General features: G+C 45.3%; 1 protein-coding gene across 1 annotated transcript in view; it reads right to left on the minus strand.

Annotated features, from left to right (window-relative positions):
• Positions 1 to 15,571: 15,571 nt before the first annotated feature.
• Positions 15,572 to 19,639, minus strand: part of LOC115399259 (homeobox protein Meis1-like) — a 36,925-nt gene continuing 32,857 nt past the window's right edge. The window contains exon 8 of the mRNA XM_030106539.1: positions 15,572 to 15,777. Within this exon, the coding sequence (XP_029962399.1) occupies positions 15,572 to 15,777 (206 nt within the window). The remainder of the gene's footprint in view (positions 15,778 to 19,639) is intronic.

Genomic DNA, 19,639 nt, shown 5'->3' on the forward strand with positions numbered 1-19,639 from the left:
AATAAAGAAATACTGCTCTTCAGGTGTGTGTCATCTGATGCTTTGACGTGTTTTACATACAGAAATCACACACGCTCGCCGCTGACATACGAATCTCGGCTAATCATGTGGGAAAACATGTCTTTAAAGTCTTTATTCTCAGGAAACAAAGCCGACCGAAAATGAAAGATCAATGTGTCCATTCTACGTGTCGCAGATCTGTGGAACCAGGAGTGTCTGCCTCGTGATATTAGGGGGGCTACGGCCACGCCAGCGGCCACGAAACAGCACAAATACACCCTGTTCACTGATTCCCTGCCTCCAGCTTCCCAACACACACGCAGACATGCACAAGCAGCCACACACACAGACACACGCAATCTCAATCTCACAGAGCAGCACTGAAAGAAAAAAAATGTGCTCGCTGGCAAAAAAATGTGATTCCTTTGACACACGTACTGCCAGCGGGGGCCGTAATAGCGATATTGATTCAAGTACAGAAGTAGGTCCAAAGTTGGCATTCTTTGATTGACTATAGGGATAGCGCACGTCTATTTGGCTGCTCTCTTTTTCATCGGTCGCCACAGCAAGTCACCGAAACTGTAAACCTGGCTGGTTTTTTACACTGGATGCACTGGTCCCATCAGTGTATCTTCCTAAAAGCTCCGTTTCAATAAGCAAATCTGCATTTGTTTACCGGACGTGAGAAGGAGCGTGATCCGTTTCTTCACAAGCCTTCACACACAGAGCTGAGCACAGGAGGAGATCTCCAGTAGGCCAGCGCATCAGGACTGTTTTCTCCTCCTTCTTTCCCAAACCTCCAAATTAGCTCCTATCTGTCAAAACACTGTGATTTAGCTGCTCGCTCAGCAACAGGTCGTCGTTTTAATATTGTCTGTGAGTGATTCTGCTGCCTTAACGGCCTTTGGCTGTGGTTCAGCGGAGGGAGAGAGAGAGAGAAAAGCGAGAGAGGGAGGACGAGAGTGGAAGGCCTTTAGTGAGAAAAGCAATAACATGTTCTTTAAAAGAGCAGATGGAAAGTTTCTGCGCATCCTTCCCTCCCTTCCCTTTTCCCTCCGCCTATCTTAATGATATGTCTTCTCCAAATATACAACTCCTTTCATGAGAATTTCCACCCTGCTTGCTGCTCTCTGCTGAGCTTGGAGCATGTGGGTGCCAGGAGGTGTGTGTGTGTGTGTGTGTGTGTATGTGTGTGTGCGTGCGCGCATGTGTGTGCTTTGCTTTGCTCTTTTCTTATCAATCTGAGTATGTGCGATTGCGGATGTGTGCGGCGTCTGTGCGAGCGTGCATGCGTGTGTGTCTGTTGTGTCTCGTCCCTTACAGTCAAAAGGTTTTTGCTTTCAAGAGAATCCGTGCACGATTTGACCATGACTGATCACGAGGGCGTGCTTGTTAGTCATTTGAGCAACTTATGAGTAAGAACGGCGGTGCGTGGCGGGCGCGCACGCACGACGATGTGCAGATGTGTGTGTGGGTGAGCAAGGGAGCATCAGCAACATCCCCTCCCTGTCTGACCGTCTTCCTCTCTGACCCCCCAGACAAGAACAAGAGAGGGATAGATAGAAAAGGAAAGAGAGGAAGAGGGAAGGAGGAGACATGGAAATTGATATCTGGAGCCCCCAGGGCTTAACGCTGAGATAAGAGCATAAATACTCTGTGAGACCCCTCTTTACTCCCCTTGTCCCATGCCTAACCCGGGAGAAAACTATTCTGGGCATGTCGATATAGAAAACTAGTTCACTGTTTGATCAGACTGCAAAAGTAGTCAATAAAAATCCATATATTTTTTCTTTTGTGCAACAAAATGTTGGCAAAGCAGCTTCACCAACAATGCGATGCTACTGTTACAGTAAAGATTCAATTTGTCCAACTGGAAGAACTCGTAATAATTAAATAAATCTTAAAATGAACATGTTCGATGTTGCCTTCCCCGTCCTTGCATTGTATTTCATGTTAGAAGAGAAAAAAAAATCACTAAAAGCCAGGCTTCTTGACCACTGTGGCGTCGCGGTTAGCACTGGCAGCAAGAAGATCCTCTTTTGTTTAGGATGCTCCATTTCACCATGAGCAGAGGTGTGTTTCAACAATGTCTTTAAGATTATCTTAACTTTATCTTACTACCTCAGTAAAAAAAAATGACTTTTTACTTTCTTTTCTTTGTAATGTTATGCCTGACTGCTATATATTTATGCATATGCCCCATGGTGTTCAAACCTTCCTTGTTAACCAACTCAGCGTTCTCTCTTTAGCCATTAGCATTACAGTATTATCACTGCATATATTCTATTTAAAGCCACACTTCCTCAGCTTCTGTGCATCCCATTAAAAAGGCTGGACACGCCACATTAGCTCTAGAAGACTGCGACCATGAAACAGGATGGAGGGAGGAAGACGAGAGAGGAAGATCATATGGTGTCACAACCATGTGATGTCTCTCAAAAAGAGGCCATGACACTGCACAATCTGCGGATAACAGACACGGGCCAGTTGTATTTTCAGCAAGCTTACTTTACCACCAGATGGTCGGGGTCCGCCACGAGGCACAAAGACGCCAGAAAAAGCAATAAATCACTGTAAACAACTTGTTAATGTACAGCAATTTACTTGAGTGGACGTCTCTGTCATCAACAAGATGCTTTGAGTTATTTTGGTCACGAAGAAGCTTAACTGTCCTGATACTAAAACCCCCAATGACCTGAAATACCAAGCAGGTTCAACACCAACGACATTATGCATGGTTATTGACTCGCAGGTGCCAGTTAAGGTAAAAGTGAGCAGCCTTGACTTGGCCGGATCTCTTCCCCTCGCTGTTCCCGGGTCAAATCTCTGTGGAAACTGAGCTGCCCATCAGGAATGCCTGACGGCTAATCCGGGGGCCTTTTTGGCTAGGAGGGCATCGCTCTATCATACCACGCTGTCTCACACTAACACGCGTACTCGCACAGTTACAAACACACAGTTTACTGGAAGTGTGGCCTTGCTCCTGCCAGACGTGTATGAGATTACCTTAAATATTTGGAGAGCAGGCATTGTTATGCTAACAACAAATGCCTCAAACCCTGAGCATGAGCAGACTTTAAAACAAGCGCTCCAACCTATAAGCCTGTTGTATCTCACACAACAAGCTTCCAATTTCCAAAAATTTTTTATTTCATTCAGTGGAACTTTCATCCTGTGTGCGTGCGTGTGTGTGTATGCGTGCGTGTGTGTTCACGCTGCGCTGTGAGAGCTACGCCATTTCAAATTCCTTTCTGTGTAGGTGGCATCGACTGACATCCCTTTGACTTCATTAGGGAGCAGGGACCCAGCAACAAAGCTGGCTCTGGGAGAAAGGAGGGATTAAAGAAAGAAAGAAAAGGGAGTGAGAGTGAACAAAACAACAACAGAAAAAACAAAGCACCGCTAACCTAATTTCCTCTGATTCAGCCTGCTCCAATGAAAAATAACAAAACAGCGCAAAAACAGATCTTCTGAGAGACTCGAAATGAACCAACTAGTGGATGAGAGTTTTAGATTGCCTTCTGCTGCTAACTCTGTGCAAAATAAATGTTTCATTCTTTGGTCTACTCATACAAAAAAAAATACATTTTGAAAAACTGGAACTGCCTCTTTTATGGTGTTGGTCCACGGTAAACCAGCCCAAAGCTTGTGTGAATAATTCAACACTTTTTTTTAAGGGGGAGGCCTCAATATATGTATCAGGAATTGCAATGGAAGCTCCCTACAAAATGTTCTTTTTTTTCATCTGATCTTGCCGTCTCCTCTGAAGATTAAGAAAATAGAGGGAAAAAACAGCTGTTCTCGGGTTTTTCATTCATTAATGAGCATTTTCCCTCTCAAAAAACAGCTTTTGTTGATTTAGGAAATCTCACATCGTTCTTGCCTATGGGAATGAGATAAATCTAGTTAGCTGGTAAAGCAAGGGGTGAAAAGTATGTCATTAAAGCTCGAGTACAAAGTGGATTAGACACTGTGCTGTATCGCCAGCTTTCTGGCTATGATAATTGATAAGTGCTGTTCACCGCTTTTTTAATACTCCGTACTTACATAAGATAATGAGAGGCAACAGCCACCGCCACAGCCGCTGCTGCAATGTCACAGGGTGTGAACAATGATCTGTGTGCTTTACAGCTGGGTGGGTCTCTCCACTATGTGTATACTGAAGCTTACCGCATGTATGCACATGACAAAGTCTCAAGTCTTAACAAAGTGCTGCATTGTTGTGTTTCATGCAAAATGTACAGGGTGAGGTCCCTTGTTAATTGGAGGAGAGCGTCTTATATCCTGTATGTGTGGTGTGTGCACACTCTCCGGTGGCGTCGAGTATGAGCGAAGGCGTGCTTCATTAGAACTCCCCATTCCGGCTCAGGGGAGGCGAAATTTATTAAGGGGGCCGGATGTTGCACAACACCTGCTGCTGTGCTTCCCTCTGTGCAATAAAGGGAAGGGGGTGCAGCATGCTAGCTGGTGCTAGTGGTAAGCGCTGCTCGTTGGACTGAGGCTGATGAGCTGGGGCTAATTCAAGGGGTGATTATGTAGTTTGCTGGACCACTAAACCTCTTTAAGCCCGTAATTACCGCCTATTTGAGCGAGGGGAGGCACTCCAAAGCAATCGGTACTTGCACCAAGCGGTGCAGAGAACGGCAGCCACAGCTGGAGGTGGGCTGCCTCGGGGCTGCCTGGGAATGAGGGGGTGTGTAAATGGGGAGTAACAGGGATCCACAAAGCCTCATCCCAGTCAGGTACCGCAGAAAGCTGAGAAGAAAACAGTGGGATGCCCCTCCGAGCGCCAGCGTGCTAGCTCCAAGCTACTGTGCTCGGAGCTAGCATTTGAGGAGTGATCTCGAGGCTCAAAAACAAATGTTCTCTTGTTATACACATGTAAAATACATGAATGTCAAATCCAGGTGATAGTATGAAACCCCAAAACTTACAGAGCACAAACAAGCAGACTTTATAACCATAAAGTGTTTTTTTTTTTTTTTTTAATGGTGAAGAACAGAGCTGGATCCATCATTGTGGTGAAATAAAGGACTTTTTTTTTTAAGACCTGAGTTGATGAAATACAGCAGGGAATCAGTTTCTCAGATTGCACCTCGATCATAGGGGAATCCATTTCATTTCACCTGACTTTCAAGGAAATTTGACTTTACGTAACGCCACTGAAATCTGATCTCTCAGAGGAAGCAATTTGGGGACCACAGAACATTCTAATAACCCTCGCGATATTATTATGTTATTATCATAATTACCCTTTTGCCCCCAACGTTTTAATTAGAAACTCACCGTTGGCCCTCTGGGGGGTGAAAAGAACCTGAATTGGGGGAATGCTGAAACTAGGTGAAGGTATTTCACAATTGCTCCCTTATGCTCTTTGAAGCAGCAAGGCGGAAGGAGGATGCAGTCGATGTTATTGAGAGATGAAGCCTTCACACTCTGCCTCCCTCCTCTGTCTTCCTCTGACATCCTTGTCATTCAAAGTGCACCTACACCCCTCCCTCTTTGCATCCCTCTTCTTCCCAACCTTTTCACCCATCTCCACCTGGCATCCATCTCTCTGTTCTATATTTAGCGTTTTGCTTAACTATTTTGGGATTTTTTTTTCCTCACCTCTTTTCTCCCACCTCCGTTTAAGTCTTCTCTTTACAATTAGCTCTGATCGTTTTCCGTCTCCTCCCTCCTTCCCTCCATTTCCCTCTTCTGCTTTTTTTTTTTTCTCTCTCTCTCTTAGTCTACAGCAGCAGAGGGCTTTCTCCATCAGTGCACCGCTTTTACAAATCAATGACTTAATCTGTCGTAACAAACAAGTGAGCAGCACCCTCGGCCCTGTCCACGTCCCCCCACTACGGCTAACGCCGCAAAATAAAGCCTCAGAGAGAAGAAGAGCAGGATTATTAAGGGAAAATGCTGACAAAAATACAGTGTGATTTTTTTTCAAGGAGAGAACATGTTGGAAGCCAGAAATGGAAAGAGGACATAGCCTAAATGCGTTTTGTGGTGTATTTGGACAGAAAGTGATGGAAAGAAATTAAGATAATGACAAGTGAGAAACACAGCAGTATGTGTGCACCGGTGTTGGTTTTCTTCTCCTCTAGCCCTCAGCTCTGTCCGACTCCTCTACCATGAGTTATTGTCTGCCTGCGTTCACCACCTGGTTCACTTGCTATGATTTCCTTCACTCCACTGGACGCACAAATACACACAATGCAGAAAATACACACACGCGCACACACACGCCCAGATACACATTTCTGTGTGTATCACAGATGGGTATACAACACACACAGCTCACCGTCGCCCTCCACGCAGGGCACCCTGGGTCAGCTGGCCACGAGTAAACACACCACCCAGCCGATGGGCATACCTTCCGTGCCACCTGCCTCCAACGCACCATGACTTTTGCAGAGTTTCATGCAGAAAACTTCAATCATGGGATTTTAAGACAAGTAGGTGTAAAATGATGAAGGTATCACAGGACCTCATCTATAAATCATGGGCTTCTCCCCACAGCCTTTGAAACAGCACAAGTGCACCGATATTGCTATGATATCATGGTTCAAGGCCATTAAAATGTAAGGCAATACAGCCGTACATTATAGAAAAATGAAAAGAGAGGGAGTCATGGAAGAAAGGAGGAAAGGCGGAGAGAAGTCAGAGAGGCAGAAGGCATGCATAAAAGATAGGAAACCCTTATGGTTTTTCAGAAAGAAGTGTTTTGTCAGAGTGGGAAACGGAGTGGAGGGGAAAGAGAGAGGGTTCACGCTTGGGAGAGAATACAAGTGGGAGGAACTGAATTGATAAATTAGTTCAGCCAACGCGCAAACTGATTACCACAATGGCAAAGCCACAGCGCTACGGAGCACACGCATGGAATGAGACACAAAGGCAGGCACACACACTCACTCCACTTTCACAAAAGAGACATGAGGCTGACACTTACAAATAATAGCACAACTGTATATGCAATGGCGCACACACTGCAGATGACTGCATGCGTGCACACACACACACACACACACACACACACACACACACACAACAAATGTAACTAGGGCAAGCTCCTGCAGTTGCTGTAAGTAAAAGGTATTGAGCTGCTGACTCCAGCCAGAAAATATCCCACAATCCTCTGGATCGCCAAACACAGCCTAATGGATAATGGCTAACAGCTAGCGCTAATGTGATTTCACACTTAGCAGAGTTAATATATCACTGGCTGAACAAAATCATGCTACACACCAAGGCTATGCTAAACTCTGTCTCTTGAAGGGTGGTGAACAATTTCCAGCCAAAGCTTCATTTGAGGAGTCTTGTGCACAACAAAAAAAAAGGTTATTTTTGGAGGCTACGCATCGGCTTAGAGTGGGCATGAGACGCTAGCATTGCTAATCTCTTGCTCAGCATTGGACAGAAGCATTTCATCATGCTAACCACAAACTTATGACAATATTTTTCCCCAACTCTTCCACACTTCAACTTGCCACTCACTCACCAATAAATTCCACAGAGATGGTGGGGAACTCCACACCCCCCCAGCCCGTGACGTCATTGCTGTGGCGCTATGTAAAAGTGTGTGTGCGTGTATATGCGTGTGTGTGCGTGACTTTACATATGAGTGTGTGCAAGCACTGAGAGCGAGGCTCTTCTCTGGATTTGCAAATGATTGTAAACTGATCAGAGGGTACCAAACCAAGAGAATGGTTTCACATATCTGAGTTACTGGGCCCGTATCCACTCACTGGCCTCGCACATGCACATGCACATACACACACACACACGCACGCACACACACTTCACATACAGCCGATAATGAAAAATAGAACTAGTGTGAAACACAACTTCAGCATGAAGCCATCAATCATCCTGACATACAACAATGAAACCACACACTCAACTGTTTCATAGTTTCCCAACTATGAAATTATATGAGCGTTAGGGGGAGGGAGAGCAGGAGGACAGGGATGGCAAAGAGAAAGGAGGAGGAGGCGGTAGATGGTAATCATTGAGACAAAGTCAAAAATAATTAAATATTCCCTCACCTTATTCCTTACTCTCATGAAGAAAACAACAACTGGGGCGTCAGCATGACAGAATAAGACTCCTACAGTGAATAACCATGAAAAAGGAAATCCACCCACAATCCTCAGTAAAAAACAAAGTTCCTAAATGTGCAAAATGTGAGAAGATAAATGTGTGCATGAACATGTGGTGTGTGTGACTGTGTGTGCGGCGTGTGTGTGAATTCTTCAGGGGTCATTTCAGATCTCTTGCGACTGGTGATCTCCTCCAGTGCGACTGACCGACCTTGAGGGTCTGTAAAGTTCTCACGTTCTCAAGGAAACACACTGGCGCAACCTTTGACTAAAGCCAGATCAACACGCGCGCACACACACACACTCGATCGTCAGGATCTGTGGCAGACATTATTTTGAAAAGTTCAAAGGTGACATGAATTAAAAGTTAACTGCCCTTGAGGGCTTTTAAACAGCAGAGTAAAACGATACAAGCCGCAGTGAGGAGAGAGTGGCAGAAACGGCTGAAGTGAAGCATTGTCAGAAACATAAAGGGGCTTTATAATAGACCTGACATGGACATTCGCAACCAATTCTTCAGCCCTACTGGGCTGTGAGACAATGACTTGTGGGAACGGCGTGTGAACCATCAAATAACTTCACGTGACCTGTGTTTTGAAGTATGAACGATGATACGCATACCAATGATACGCTTAAATCAATCTCAATCTGACAAGTGGACCTCTAACAGGCAAATTTTGGAGGGAAATATGTTGAATTTGATTGGAAAAAAAACCCCCAGGTAAATCAATCCATATCCATCATGAGGTCAGAAAACACAGAGTGAAATTGAAGAAAACGAATAATTCATGTACACAGGATATTTGATTTTCTGGACAAAAAATGATCACAGAGGGTTGGATCACCAAAGCGAGAACTGAGACTTTTGATATTGCCAATATTTCAGCAAATTTCTGAATGGCCAACATGAGCCTTGTGCCAGGCTTCCTCTCATCTACTGTATCCCTCCCTCCATCTGTTCATCTCCTCATCCATCCATCATTCCATCCATCAATCATGACACAGATGGCCTTTCAGGAGTGTGTGTCAAGACTCTGCCCTCGCCATACCATCACCCCCCATCCTCCCTTCCAGCAACACCCCCAGAACCAGACAGAACGCATATACATATACACGCTCACACCTCCCGTCCCCCCACACCTCCGCCAGATGGAACGGTCTCACTATCTCACACTCCCAAGACCCACTATCTACCCTGTTGGCCAAGGAAGGTCATCAGCTTATCAGTTTTTAATAAACACACACAGACACACACACACAAACACACACATGGAAAGCTTGCACATGTCCACCCTGAAATGGTTGCAAAGCTGTGGTGTGTGAGTCGTCGGCCTGTTTGTCTGTGAGGGTCAGTTCACAAAGAGAAGCCCCCAAAAGAGAGCTGTCTGCCTTTGGTCCCTTGGGCCTGTCAAGAGGGATAATTGATGATGTTTTCATTACAAGGTGTGGGGTAATGTGGGGGTTGGGGCACAGTATGTGTGTGCATGCATGTGTGTGTGTGTGTATGTTGTGGGGGTGGGCAGGTTGACTCAGCTGCCTCCTCTTTGACACCAACCACTCCTGCCATTGGTAGAGACAAGTCATTGCTTCCAAATGCCCTCATACACACACACACACACTGCCCAAAGCCATTTCCATTCCCAGAGATAAAGTTTCTGAAAGCGAATGAAAACGCTGAGAATAAGAATCTAACTTGTTCTCCTGTTTTCCCGTGCCGCTCTGTCTCGTCACAGTGTCACGCCAGGCCTTTGGCAGATCTGTCCATCTGTCTGACGTCTCTTAGGACCTCTTTGAAATCGTAATGCGGTGGCGCCTAAGATTCAGACTGCCACTTAGATTGAATTAAGAGTTAATCGGAGACACCAGGCCACATAGGCCAATACTTTGCCTCGCAGTATCAAGATGGCCATTGTGTCTTTGTTGTCATTATTATGAATGGACAAATTAAAACACATAAAAAGTCATCTGATGTTCTGCTCCCTTCCTAAAGCCTTTTTGAGGACATTAACAAGGCGTCTTGGTGGCGTGGGCGGACAAGAGGATTTTTCTTTTTTTTTTTTTTCTTTTTCATGAGAAGCTTCATTTGTACAACTTGGACAAATTAATCAACATTAATCACAGGATCTCTGTGGTCGGAGATAAGAAAACAGCATGTAATGCACTGCTGTAAATTCAGTTATTTTGTAGCAGTTGTCAAACCGCGTCGCCTGCGTTGCTTTAAACTACGCTCGTCATTGTAACTGTAATCAGGGCAGACTTCAGTTGTGTGAGGGCCGACAGAACCAGGGGATGAAACGCCTCCCAGACCGGGCTGCCTCGGTGGGTCAGGGCTGCACCGGGTGACCAGGGTGCTGACACATCCAGGTGCGGCAACAAACAGAGAATAATGGCATCTGAAGCAATGGCGAACTTTGACCTCAAAGTTTTTTTTTTTTTTTTTAAAAACCCTTGCATTGTGACGTTTGGACAGGATTCAGAGCGCCTGGATTTTGTTCCCTGAACAGAGAAGTTAAGGAACTGAGGGACTGAGGGACTGCCTACCTGTCCAGGGTTGCTGGACAGGCATAGCGAGGTATCGCTTCCAAAAAAGATCCAATAAGAAATCCGAAGACAAATCCTCTGTCCTGTTGAGTTCAAACGAGCACAACATTTGCAAGATGCAGGAAAAGTTGTGCTACTAATGAGCCCTGCGCCCATCCATGCATCCATCCATGCATCCATCCATCACCTCCTCCCACCTTCTTCCCCTCGGCTCACCTGGTCTAGATTCCTCCACCACCCAGGGCCCACAGCAGCGAGACTCCTGGCCTCCTCTGCCAGCGCAGAAATGAATTATATCGCTTTTCACACCTGTTTCTGCTCAAGCCCCCACTGCACGCTGCTGTGTTGAGGCAAAAAAAAAAAAAAAAGAAAGAAAAAAAAAAGAAAACATCTCCAGGAGGGAGGAACAGCGCTCCCCCCTCAGCTACATCTGCGTACGCAAGCGGTTAAATTAGACTCTAATTGTATTAACGGCGGATTATGCTTCCAGTGGATTTTTTATACTCTCTCTCTCTGTGAATTTTACACATTTTAAAGGGAGAAGAGGGGGAGGGAGGGGGTAAGCAGCTCATTGAGGGTTTGCGGGTTGGCTTCTTTTATGAGCTGCGATCACGGCTGCCCCGTTACACTGCATCTGTGTACAAATAGGAGGGGAGGAGAGCCAGAATGGGAGAGTGTTAGTGATAATGTGTATGAGAGTGTGTGTGTCCCAGTCCGTGAATATACCAATGCTAACACTTCAAATGCCAAACCCCATGCCCTTCCTTTCCACACACACACACACACTCGTCAGCAAAGCAACAATCTAAATGGGAATACGGGCCGTGTGTCTAGTGGGGAAGCGGGGGTGAATTCCATCTAATTACTCCATCACATAATTTCACAAATTGCCTTTTCATAGGGGAGTGGAGAGCAGAGCACAGGGCACGTTGGGGATTTGAGGCCTGAGCTTTCATTTACTACTCATTTCTTGTTAAATTAAACAAGAAAATACCATTTGCGAGGAGGGGCGGTGCAGGAGGGAGGCTGAATTTCAAGTACACAATGGGAAGGATGAAGGAAGTCGTGATTGGACAGCAGCTATTTATTCATCACAGGATTTGTCTCTCTGGTCATAACATAAAGAGAAGTAGCTCAGCCAGTTATGCAGAATCAAATTGATTCCATGATTGAAATTATTTTGTTAAACACAGATTACGGTTATTTCCAGGGAACCACTACGAGCGCACTTCAGAGAAGCATCTACACTCGAAACACTCGCAGGAGCTTAGCGGCATTTCGAATGAGAGGAAAAACAGATTTCTCCTTACAAATCCTCCATTCAGTTGACCAACTGACAACTCGAGGTGGCGACATGTGTTTTAAGGACATCAAATGAAAACAAACATGAATAAGGAATGAGGACATGAGTGGAAAAGCCCTCCCTTCTCGCCTTTATTTTGGTGCCCTACCAAGTTTACAGCTGCATGCGAAGCTGGCAGGGAACTGGATGGTTCGGCCATTGGTGACAGGCGGTAAACGCTAATGTTTTGTCGTCGCTCCAAGTCAACGCAGCCAAATTCGTCCGATGAACTTGTCCCACAAGCGTTGTCAACAACATATGAGCTCACAGGGTGTGTTGGAGAGGACTCAGCGAGCTGCAACTGTTGTCATCGTCACTTAGTCTGTCGCTCTACCCATCACACGACAGAGAGGAGTCGTCTTCCAGCCAACCTCCCACTGCGAACACCTAACGCGCCACTGAAACACAAGACTTTTGACCCGTGTGATGACATTACAGAACTACAGCATTAAAAAAATGATATTTTTTGTTGCTTTAAAATGGGGGGGGTCAAACTAATCTTTCAGATCAACCAATTTTGATCCTAAATGGGCTTGATCATATGAATTATGTTTTTGGATTACTCCAAATTTACAATCACAAAGTCAGAGCATACTGCTTGATGGGCTGGTTTTGGTCCGCGGGCCACATGTTTGACACCTCTGCTATGAAAAGTTTTCCATTTATTTCCCCTAAACAAGACAGGATATTAGCATCCTTGATGGATACGTGAGAAGAGATGCAGAATTGGCTTCAAAAGAATAATAATTTCAAATGAAAAACAGCTGTATAAATGCCACCTACCACCTACCCTGCTGGTGCACTCACAGCCCCAGTCTGCCACCCACCTTCCCCTTCCACGTCGGTACAATAGGAACTCCCCTGAGGGTCCAAGTGTGGGGGTGAACCACCGAAAATACACTCAGGTTGGGTATCTGAACTTCTACAGTATTCTATCTATGCCGTGTCTGTCGCAGTGTAAAAAAAATACTTTCAAATTTATTATCCTTTAGGAACAAACAAACCATGACTCACTAGTTCAGCCTTGAATATTTTGAGTATGTGCGTCTGCGTGTGCGTGCATGAATAACCGTGTCCCTAATTGGCATTGTGTCTATCTCTAAGAGCCCAGACCCACATCCTCCATCCCTCTGCGAAACAAAGACCGAGCAGCTGACGACGCTGTGCGGATGAGCCTGGATCAGCTGTCTGCGCTGGAACCAGCAGAGACAGCGAGGCAGACTACCACCGTAAGAGATACTGTAAATGTTTTGGCATTTGAGGTGCCATGTGTAGCATTCATAAACACCGGCATAAGGTGATTAAATTAATGGTGACAGTGGAGAATGATTCGTGTAAGCAAATAAGACCACAGCAGGCCTTTATCTGACACCGGTGGTATTATTCATGCTGGTGTTTCTCAAAATGAAACCCACATTTTTGATAAACAAAGGCGATGTTGCACCCCTCTGCCTGGATTTCCTTTCTGTTTGGCTTCACTGAAAGGGATTAACAAATTGGAAATGATTTCCCATCAACCCTGCAGTTTACACTGAAAGAGCAGCAGCGTTTTTCTCCCTTGTGCCATAAAGCCACGGCTCCTCAGAGAGAGAAAGGCTGAGGGATCCTCCGTCTCAACATCTCCACCTCCTTACCTTCTTCTCCTCACCTTTGCTCCCCTGGCACTCACTTCTATCCTTCCCACTGCTGGAGATCTAGCAGTGTGGAAGCCTCCCATAAGCCCAGCTCATGGTGTAATACACAGGAGGTGTTTTGCTATGTGTTCCACTCGGTACGTATTGTGTGTGGAGCTGTATTCCCACAGACAGGATGTGCATATGTTTCAAACACCTTTCCTCTGTGGCCCCCGAAGGTTTTGGGGAGTTGCTGGAGTCCAGACCAATGTGAACATGTGATGATGTGTGTGAAAGGCGATGGAGAACCAGAGGATGATGATAGGAGAAAACTAAGAGGAATCTCAAAATCAAAGAAGATACAGGCACATTGCATATCATCAAAGACAGGCAACAACTGACTAAAAAAGTCGAGTCCATGAAAAGATCTTTAATCCAACTCCAAAATCACTTTTTTGCAGCATCCTCCCTGCTGGATTCTGCAATTCAGACCAACACCCACTCAGACTGGATCGTGTTCTGTTCTCCAGACAAAGTCAGGAGCTGCATGACGCAAGGCCCCTTTTTTTCTTTTAGCACAGCTTCAGATCATAATTAAGGAATGAACTGGAATGCATACTGTAACAGCTTGATCACTCTCAGCAATAATTAAAGTGGTTCTCACATGGACTCATTCTGTAATTTACTTTTTCCTTTGTTCTGTGATTTTTCTTATAATGTTTTAAGAAGGGAAGTATTTGATTTTCTTTCAGATCATACACACTTCGTACGACTGTTGTGTGATAGCGAGGGGGGGGTGTGTGGGTTGAGTAAGGATGGGGTCTTTCTGTGTGGATTTAGCATGTTTTTCCTTTGCTGGTTGGGATTTTTCTGGGTACCACAGTTTCCGCCAACAATCTATAATCATGTGGAGGTAATTGGTTTATCTCATGAGCGTGAACATCAGTGTGTGTGGTTGTTTGTAGCTAGAAGGACTGCTGTCCTGTTCAGTGTACCCTGCTGTCACCCATGAGCTGAATATCTGATATCTGTTGATTTAAGTCCATTGGACATTCATTGAAAAACAATTCTGGCATTGTGGCACTGTTTTTTAGAAACAGGTCAGGTAATTTTTAAGTATCCAAGAAGATTTTCGGGTTTATCAAGAATGAATGGGACCGCAGAGCATATTAATAATGAAAGACTTCATTGGAAAACCTACTGCATCGGTTTTGAAGTCATGGGTCAGTTTTGAACGCTGGGTCATCTTCTCAGATCCAGTCACACAAAAAGCGCGCCGTCATTCTGAGTCAGTGACCCTGTAATGGAACAACTGGAGGAAATCTTTATTTTAATCTGAAAAAAGACATTTAAATTTAACTCTGCCATTCATTTTTGGTTGATCAAGGGATGTTTCTGTTGTCTGAAGTTAAATGTTGCTCATGAATCTATTCAGTTTGAACTACGGTGGTTTGTTAGCTCCCACTTCAGTGGTTGTGTTGCTACATCACAGTGAGCAGCTTTCCTGCTCTCTGCTACGACTGAAAAGGAGTCAAACTAAACCACGAGGCTCCACAGCATCCCAGGCATCTCTTAAATAATAACAGATTTGTTCTTATTAAGGTTCATCTATGGATGTGCAGTTATGGCCAGGGGCGTCTCTCATTGGCTTCAACCTTATTCAGTTTCAGCAGATGAGGAGCAAGAACACAGGCGGCTGAAATCGCCGGCAGATTACACAGGCCTGTGTCTTTGAAGTGTTCACCATGCGGACGGGGATACACGGCGAAGACGAGGGGGGAGGCGGAGGGGGCGCCGCTGGTGTGTATGTGAGTACATACGACTGTTTCTGAGGGTGTGTGAGCACGCCAACGTGTTTCTTTGAGTGGCGTACAAATGTATTTGTGTCGAACGAAAAAGAAGCCGGTTTGGAAAAGTCTGCGCATCTGTGCATGAGAAGCAGAGTGAAGATGGCAAAAGATGGCCCATGGCCGCGAGGTGGAAGCTCAGTGTGAGCACGTGACACGAAAACCAATAGAGCGCCGGCGTAGTTTGTCCGAACTCACTGTTAGGTGCTGGAAGAGCCACGCTCTCATGATGTTGGTGGCCACCTTTGGGAAAATCCCTCTCTTCTTGTTGCGTTTCTTTTCTTTATCCGGGTCATCGTCGTCCCCTGTGCTCGGCGAAGCCACGCTGTTGTCCAGGCCATCACCTGTCACATGACAAGAAACAGGAAGAGACAGCACGGATCAGACAAACAGTTTGTTTACTTCCTGCATTTGCTGCGCCTCCGCGTTCAAAGGGAATAAATACGATTTCGAAGGAATTCTGGAGGGCTTTGTATGCACAGACGGAGGGGTATAGAGACACAACAATGCCAAGCAGAGAATGGCTGGAAAACAGCACCTCATAAATGCATTCATTTTTAATACATTTAAATAACCCTGCCTTTCATTTTTCTCCCCCGTCACTTGAAAACACAGCAAGCGCTTGCATCTTCTGCGGAAAAGAGAGTGAGAAGGGGAGCACAAAGGACTTGTAAGGTCGCATTTCCCCACTCTCCCATCCAAGCCCGCGCAGAATTGAAAATGACAGAGAGATTTAGTCTTTATTATCCTGAGGGGAAAATAGTTATTGAAGCGTCGCCCCAGCGCATTCTGCCATTTTACCTGAGGTGGAAAGAGTAACACAGCACTACAAAAGGCAAGGTTGCGAGGAGGGGGAAGGCGGAAAATAAAAGCAAAATAGGTGGGAAAAAAAAAGGGAAGTCAGAAGCACAAACAGCCCTAACAAAGCTAGCTGCTTTTCATAACAATAGCGTCATGGATGCTTACAGCAACCTGTAGGGCTTCGATAAGACTCTATTAAGGCCAGTTAACCTCACCTAAGGGGAACACCGAGACAGCTCAGTGTATTCGAGCGCTGAGAGAAGAAGTGAAAGGACGGCGCTCCGTGGGCCTTTTTTCTGCATTCAGGCTCAATAACATGAAACCACACACGCACACACACAGACACACACACACACCACACATATGCAAAACCACCCAATTACTGTATGTTTTCTGTACAGCTCCAGTGGAGAGAAAGAGTCTATTTCCATCTGTGGCTGTGAAAAGCCTAATTGTTATTATCATTATTCAAAAATGAGAGCCACTCTCAATGAAGATGATGATCATAAAAGAAACATGAGGCGACGTAAACAAGTGGCGCCCACACCGTTGGAAATTTCATCTGCACATGACTGACTTTTGTCCCGTGTTGCCTCTTTCGACTGGAAGTGAGGGGAAGTGAAGACGGGGGAAAAAACACTGAGGCAGTGCGCAGAATTGGATCCAGTTATTTATTGATTACACACAAAGCACTTCTAAAGCTTCTCGGTCTATTCACTATGGCAGAAGCGGATAACTGCACTGAAGCAGGCCCGCGCTCCACTAACTTGCAGAGGGCGACACCCAGCACCTAGCTAAACCCTAAGCCCCGATTTATCGATAATTAATGGGGATGTTGGCGCTAATCCGGTTGGAGATGACTTTTTTCCAGCCTGCCACATCAATGGAATAATCAAGGGCCTAAAACCCAGGCCTTTGCTCCCCATTACCTCAGGCAAAAGAATTCCTGAAAGCATGCCTGGAGGGCACCTGAATTATATACACCATTAGGAGAGAGAGGCTCTCAACGATCCATACGAAACAACACTCTTGGCTAGCTCTCGCTCGCTCGCTCTCTCTCCGACTGTTCTGGCAGAAGGAGATACATATGCACACATATTGAAGGCTTTTTAATGAACCTCATGAGGAAGTAGAGGTGATGCTATTGCAAGTGGGGGAGGGAAAGAAAAAAAAAAAAACAAGACCCAGCTCTTCATCGATGGTGTGATACTGATGCAAAACGCCACCCACTGTACATTGATAATGCACACGCACCAGCAGGGATGCAGAGAGGACTGAGCTAATGTAGCATCTCCAAAAGGTAAATGGGTGGATTAAAGGAATCAAACTAAACACTTTACAGTTTTGAGGACAGTAACCTCTTACACTCAATATGGTGTTTTTATCATTTTCCCACAGATTCATGCGGAAAGTATTTATCTGATTATTACCTGAAGGACTTGTTTATAAGGCATAGAGAGTTCACACACTTTCAGGTTCAGTGCTTGTACAATCAATGTAGAGTCATGTAAACAAAAATAAAGCTGCAAATAATCACATTTGACAGAAACAATTAGTCAGTTCCAGTTTTTACTTAATCATTAATCAATTGCAGTCACTGAAAACCTGATCAATCCATTGATTTCCTCCTAACCATTGCAGCAGTACAGTCACAAGCACATACACATAATGTGCACCATTCAGTCAGCTTCTCAGCCCGTCTGCTCTAAAACACACTCACATACCGAGCTTCAGTTACATCATTAGCCTGGGACAAATGCAGCCGGAGCTTAACAAGTGAGTTTTTTTTTTTTTTTTTCCTTCCTACTGTTTCGGGGCTACAATTCACCCACCCTTCTGTCTCTCTCCTCCTCTCTCCATCTCTCCGCCTGGCGGAAAAGAGGGGTGAGCCGAGCCGAGGCCCTGTAATCTAAGACCAGATTTTCATTGGAAGCAAATGCTTTCAATCCGTTGTAAAGACCGGCTCATGTTCAGCAAAGCCTACAATAACAAACCTAGGGGCTTGTCCCATGCGAGTTGGGAAAACAGAAGCGAACGGCCGGAGTACCAGCTCAGAGTGTGAGCGAGCGAGCGAGCGAGGGAGTGAGCGAGCGAGCACGCACGCAAGTGAGCAAGTGGGAGAGAGTCAGTGAGCAGACAAGCTCAGGGATGAGGTGAGATATCATGAGAAGCATGAAGAGAAGGGGAAACAGGGGAGTATACAACAAGAGGGTCGGGGAAGCACAAAAGTAATGGAAAAAAAAAAAAGGTGCTCTCATGAGAAACGCAGTGTGCTGCTTATAATTACTTGCTACCATTTCTGTCACCCTGTACCGAGACTGAAGTCAGACAGGGAACATTAACACCGTCCCAATATTCCTTTCTCTTCTCGCCCATCCCCTATACTTCCAAAGCCTGACCTGTAGACTCTTGCTCTACAAAGGAGAGAGGGGGGGGAAGGAAGGAGGAGGGCTGGAGAAGGCCATCAATTTTATTGGCATTTCCATTTTCAGTGCAATTTGATACCAATCACGTCTACAAGGTCTGGGGCTAATTTCTGATTTTCCCTAACCCCGTAAGTGATGGAGGAGGGGAGAGTGGGAGGTAAGGTGGAAGAGAAATGGAAAGGCTGGCAACGAGGAGGGGGTGAAGCAGAAAAGGTGCTGAAGCTGTGTCTGCCAGACATGGTGTGGAATGTCTTGATGTTACCACAGCGCATCAGAGAGAGAGAGAGGAGAGAGATGAGAGAGAGAGACAGAGAGACAGAGAGAGAGAGAGAGAGAGAGAGAGAGGAGAGAGATACGACAAGAAGAAATAAGAGAAAATATAGAAAATAATAGAATAGTGAAGAAACGTGAGAAAAGGGCGAAGGTACAGTGGATTATTCGGTGAGCAAAATAGAGAAAGCTGAAACTGACAGATGCAATGAAGAAGGAGAAAATATAGGGAGGAAGGGGGAAGAGATGCTGTTGCACACTGGGAGTTATCAGCTGAAAAAGATCAAGCACACAAGAGTCAGTTGCTTTAATGCAGATATTTTAGGCTTTGGAGGTCATGTTATTTGACACCTTTACAGAAGGCTCTGTCACAATGTGGTAAAACACTCACTATGTTCTGTTTCTGTGCAGCCAGAGCGTTGTGTTATCTTGGACATGTAGTGCAGATAATTTGAGGTCTGGAAAGTTTTCTGTTCCTAGTTTTCTACAATGGTCAAAAGAGATTTCAACTATGTCGGCCAAACAGGACAACTTTTTGCTTGTCAAGTAATGTTGACTGTCTGTACTTAATGCGAGACACAAACAGGGCAACGTGAGGAGATACAGCAATGTCAAAAACTGGCTAATCGGACATGATGTGATGAATGTCGAAAGGCATAATAGAACGTGTTGTGTCTGATGTTTGATGTGCATGATCCAACACTGGCTG

The sequence above is a fragment of the Salarias fasciatus genome, chromosome 13 (assembly GCF_902148845.1).
Source record: "Salarias fasciatus chromosome 13, fSalaFa1.1, whole genome shotgun sequence".
NCBI lineage: Eukaryota > Metazoa > Chordata > Actinopteri > Blenniiformes > Blenniidae > Salarias > Salarias fasciatus.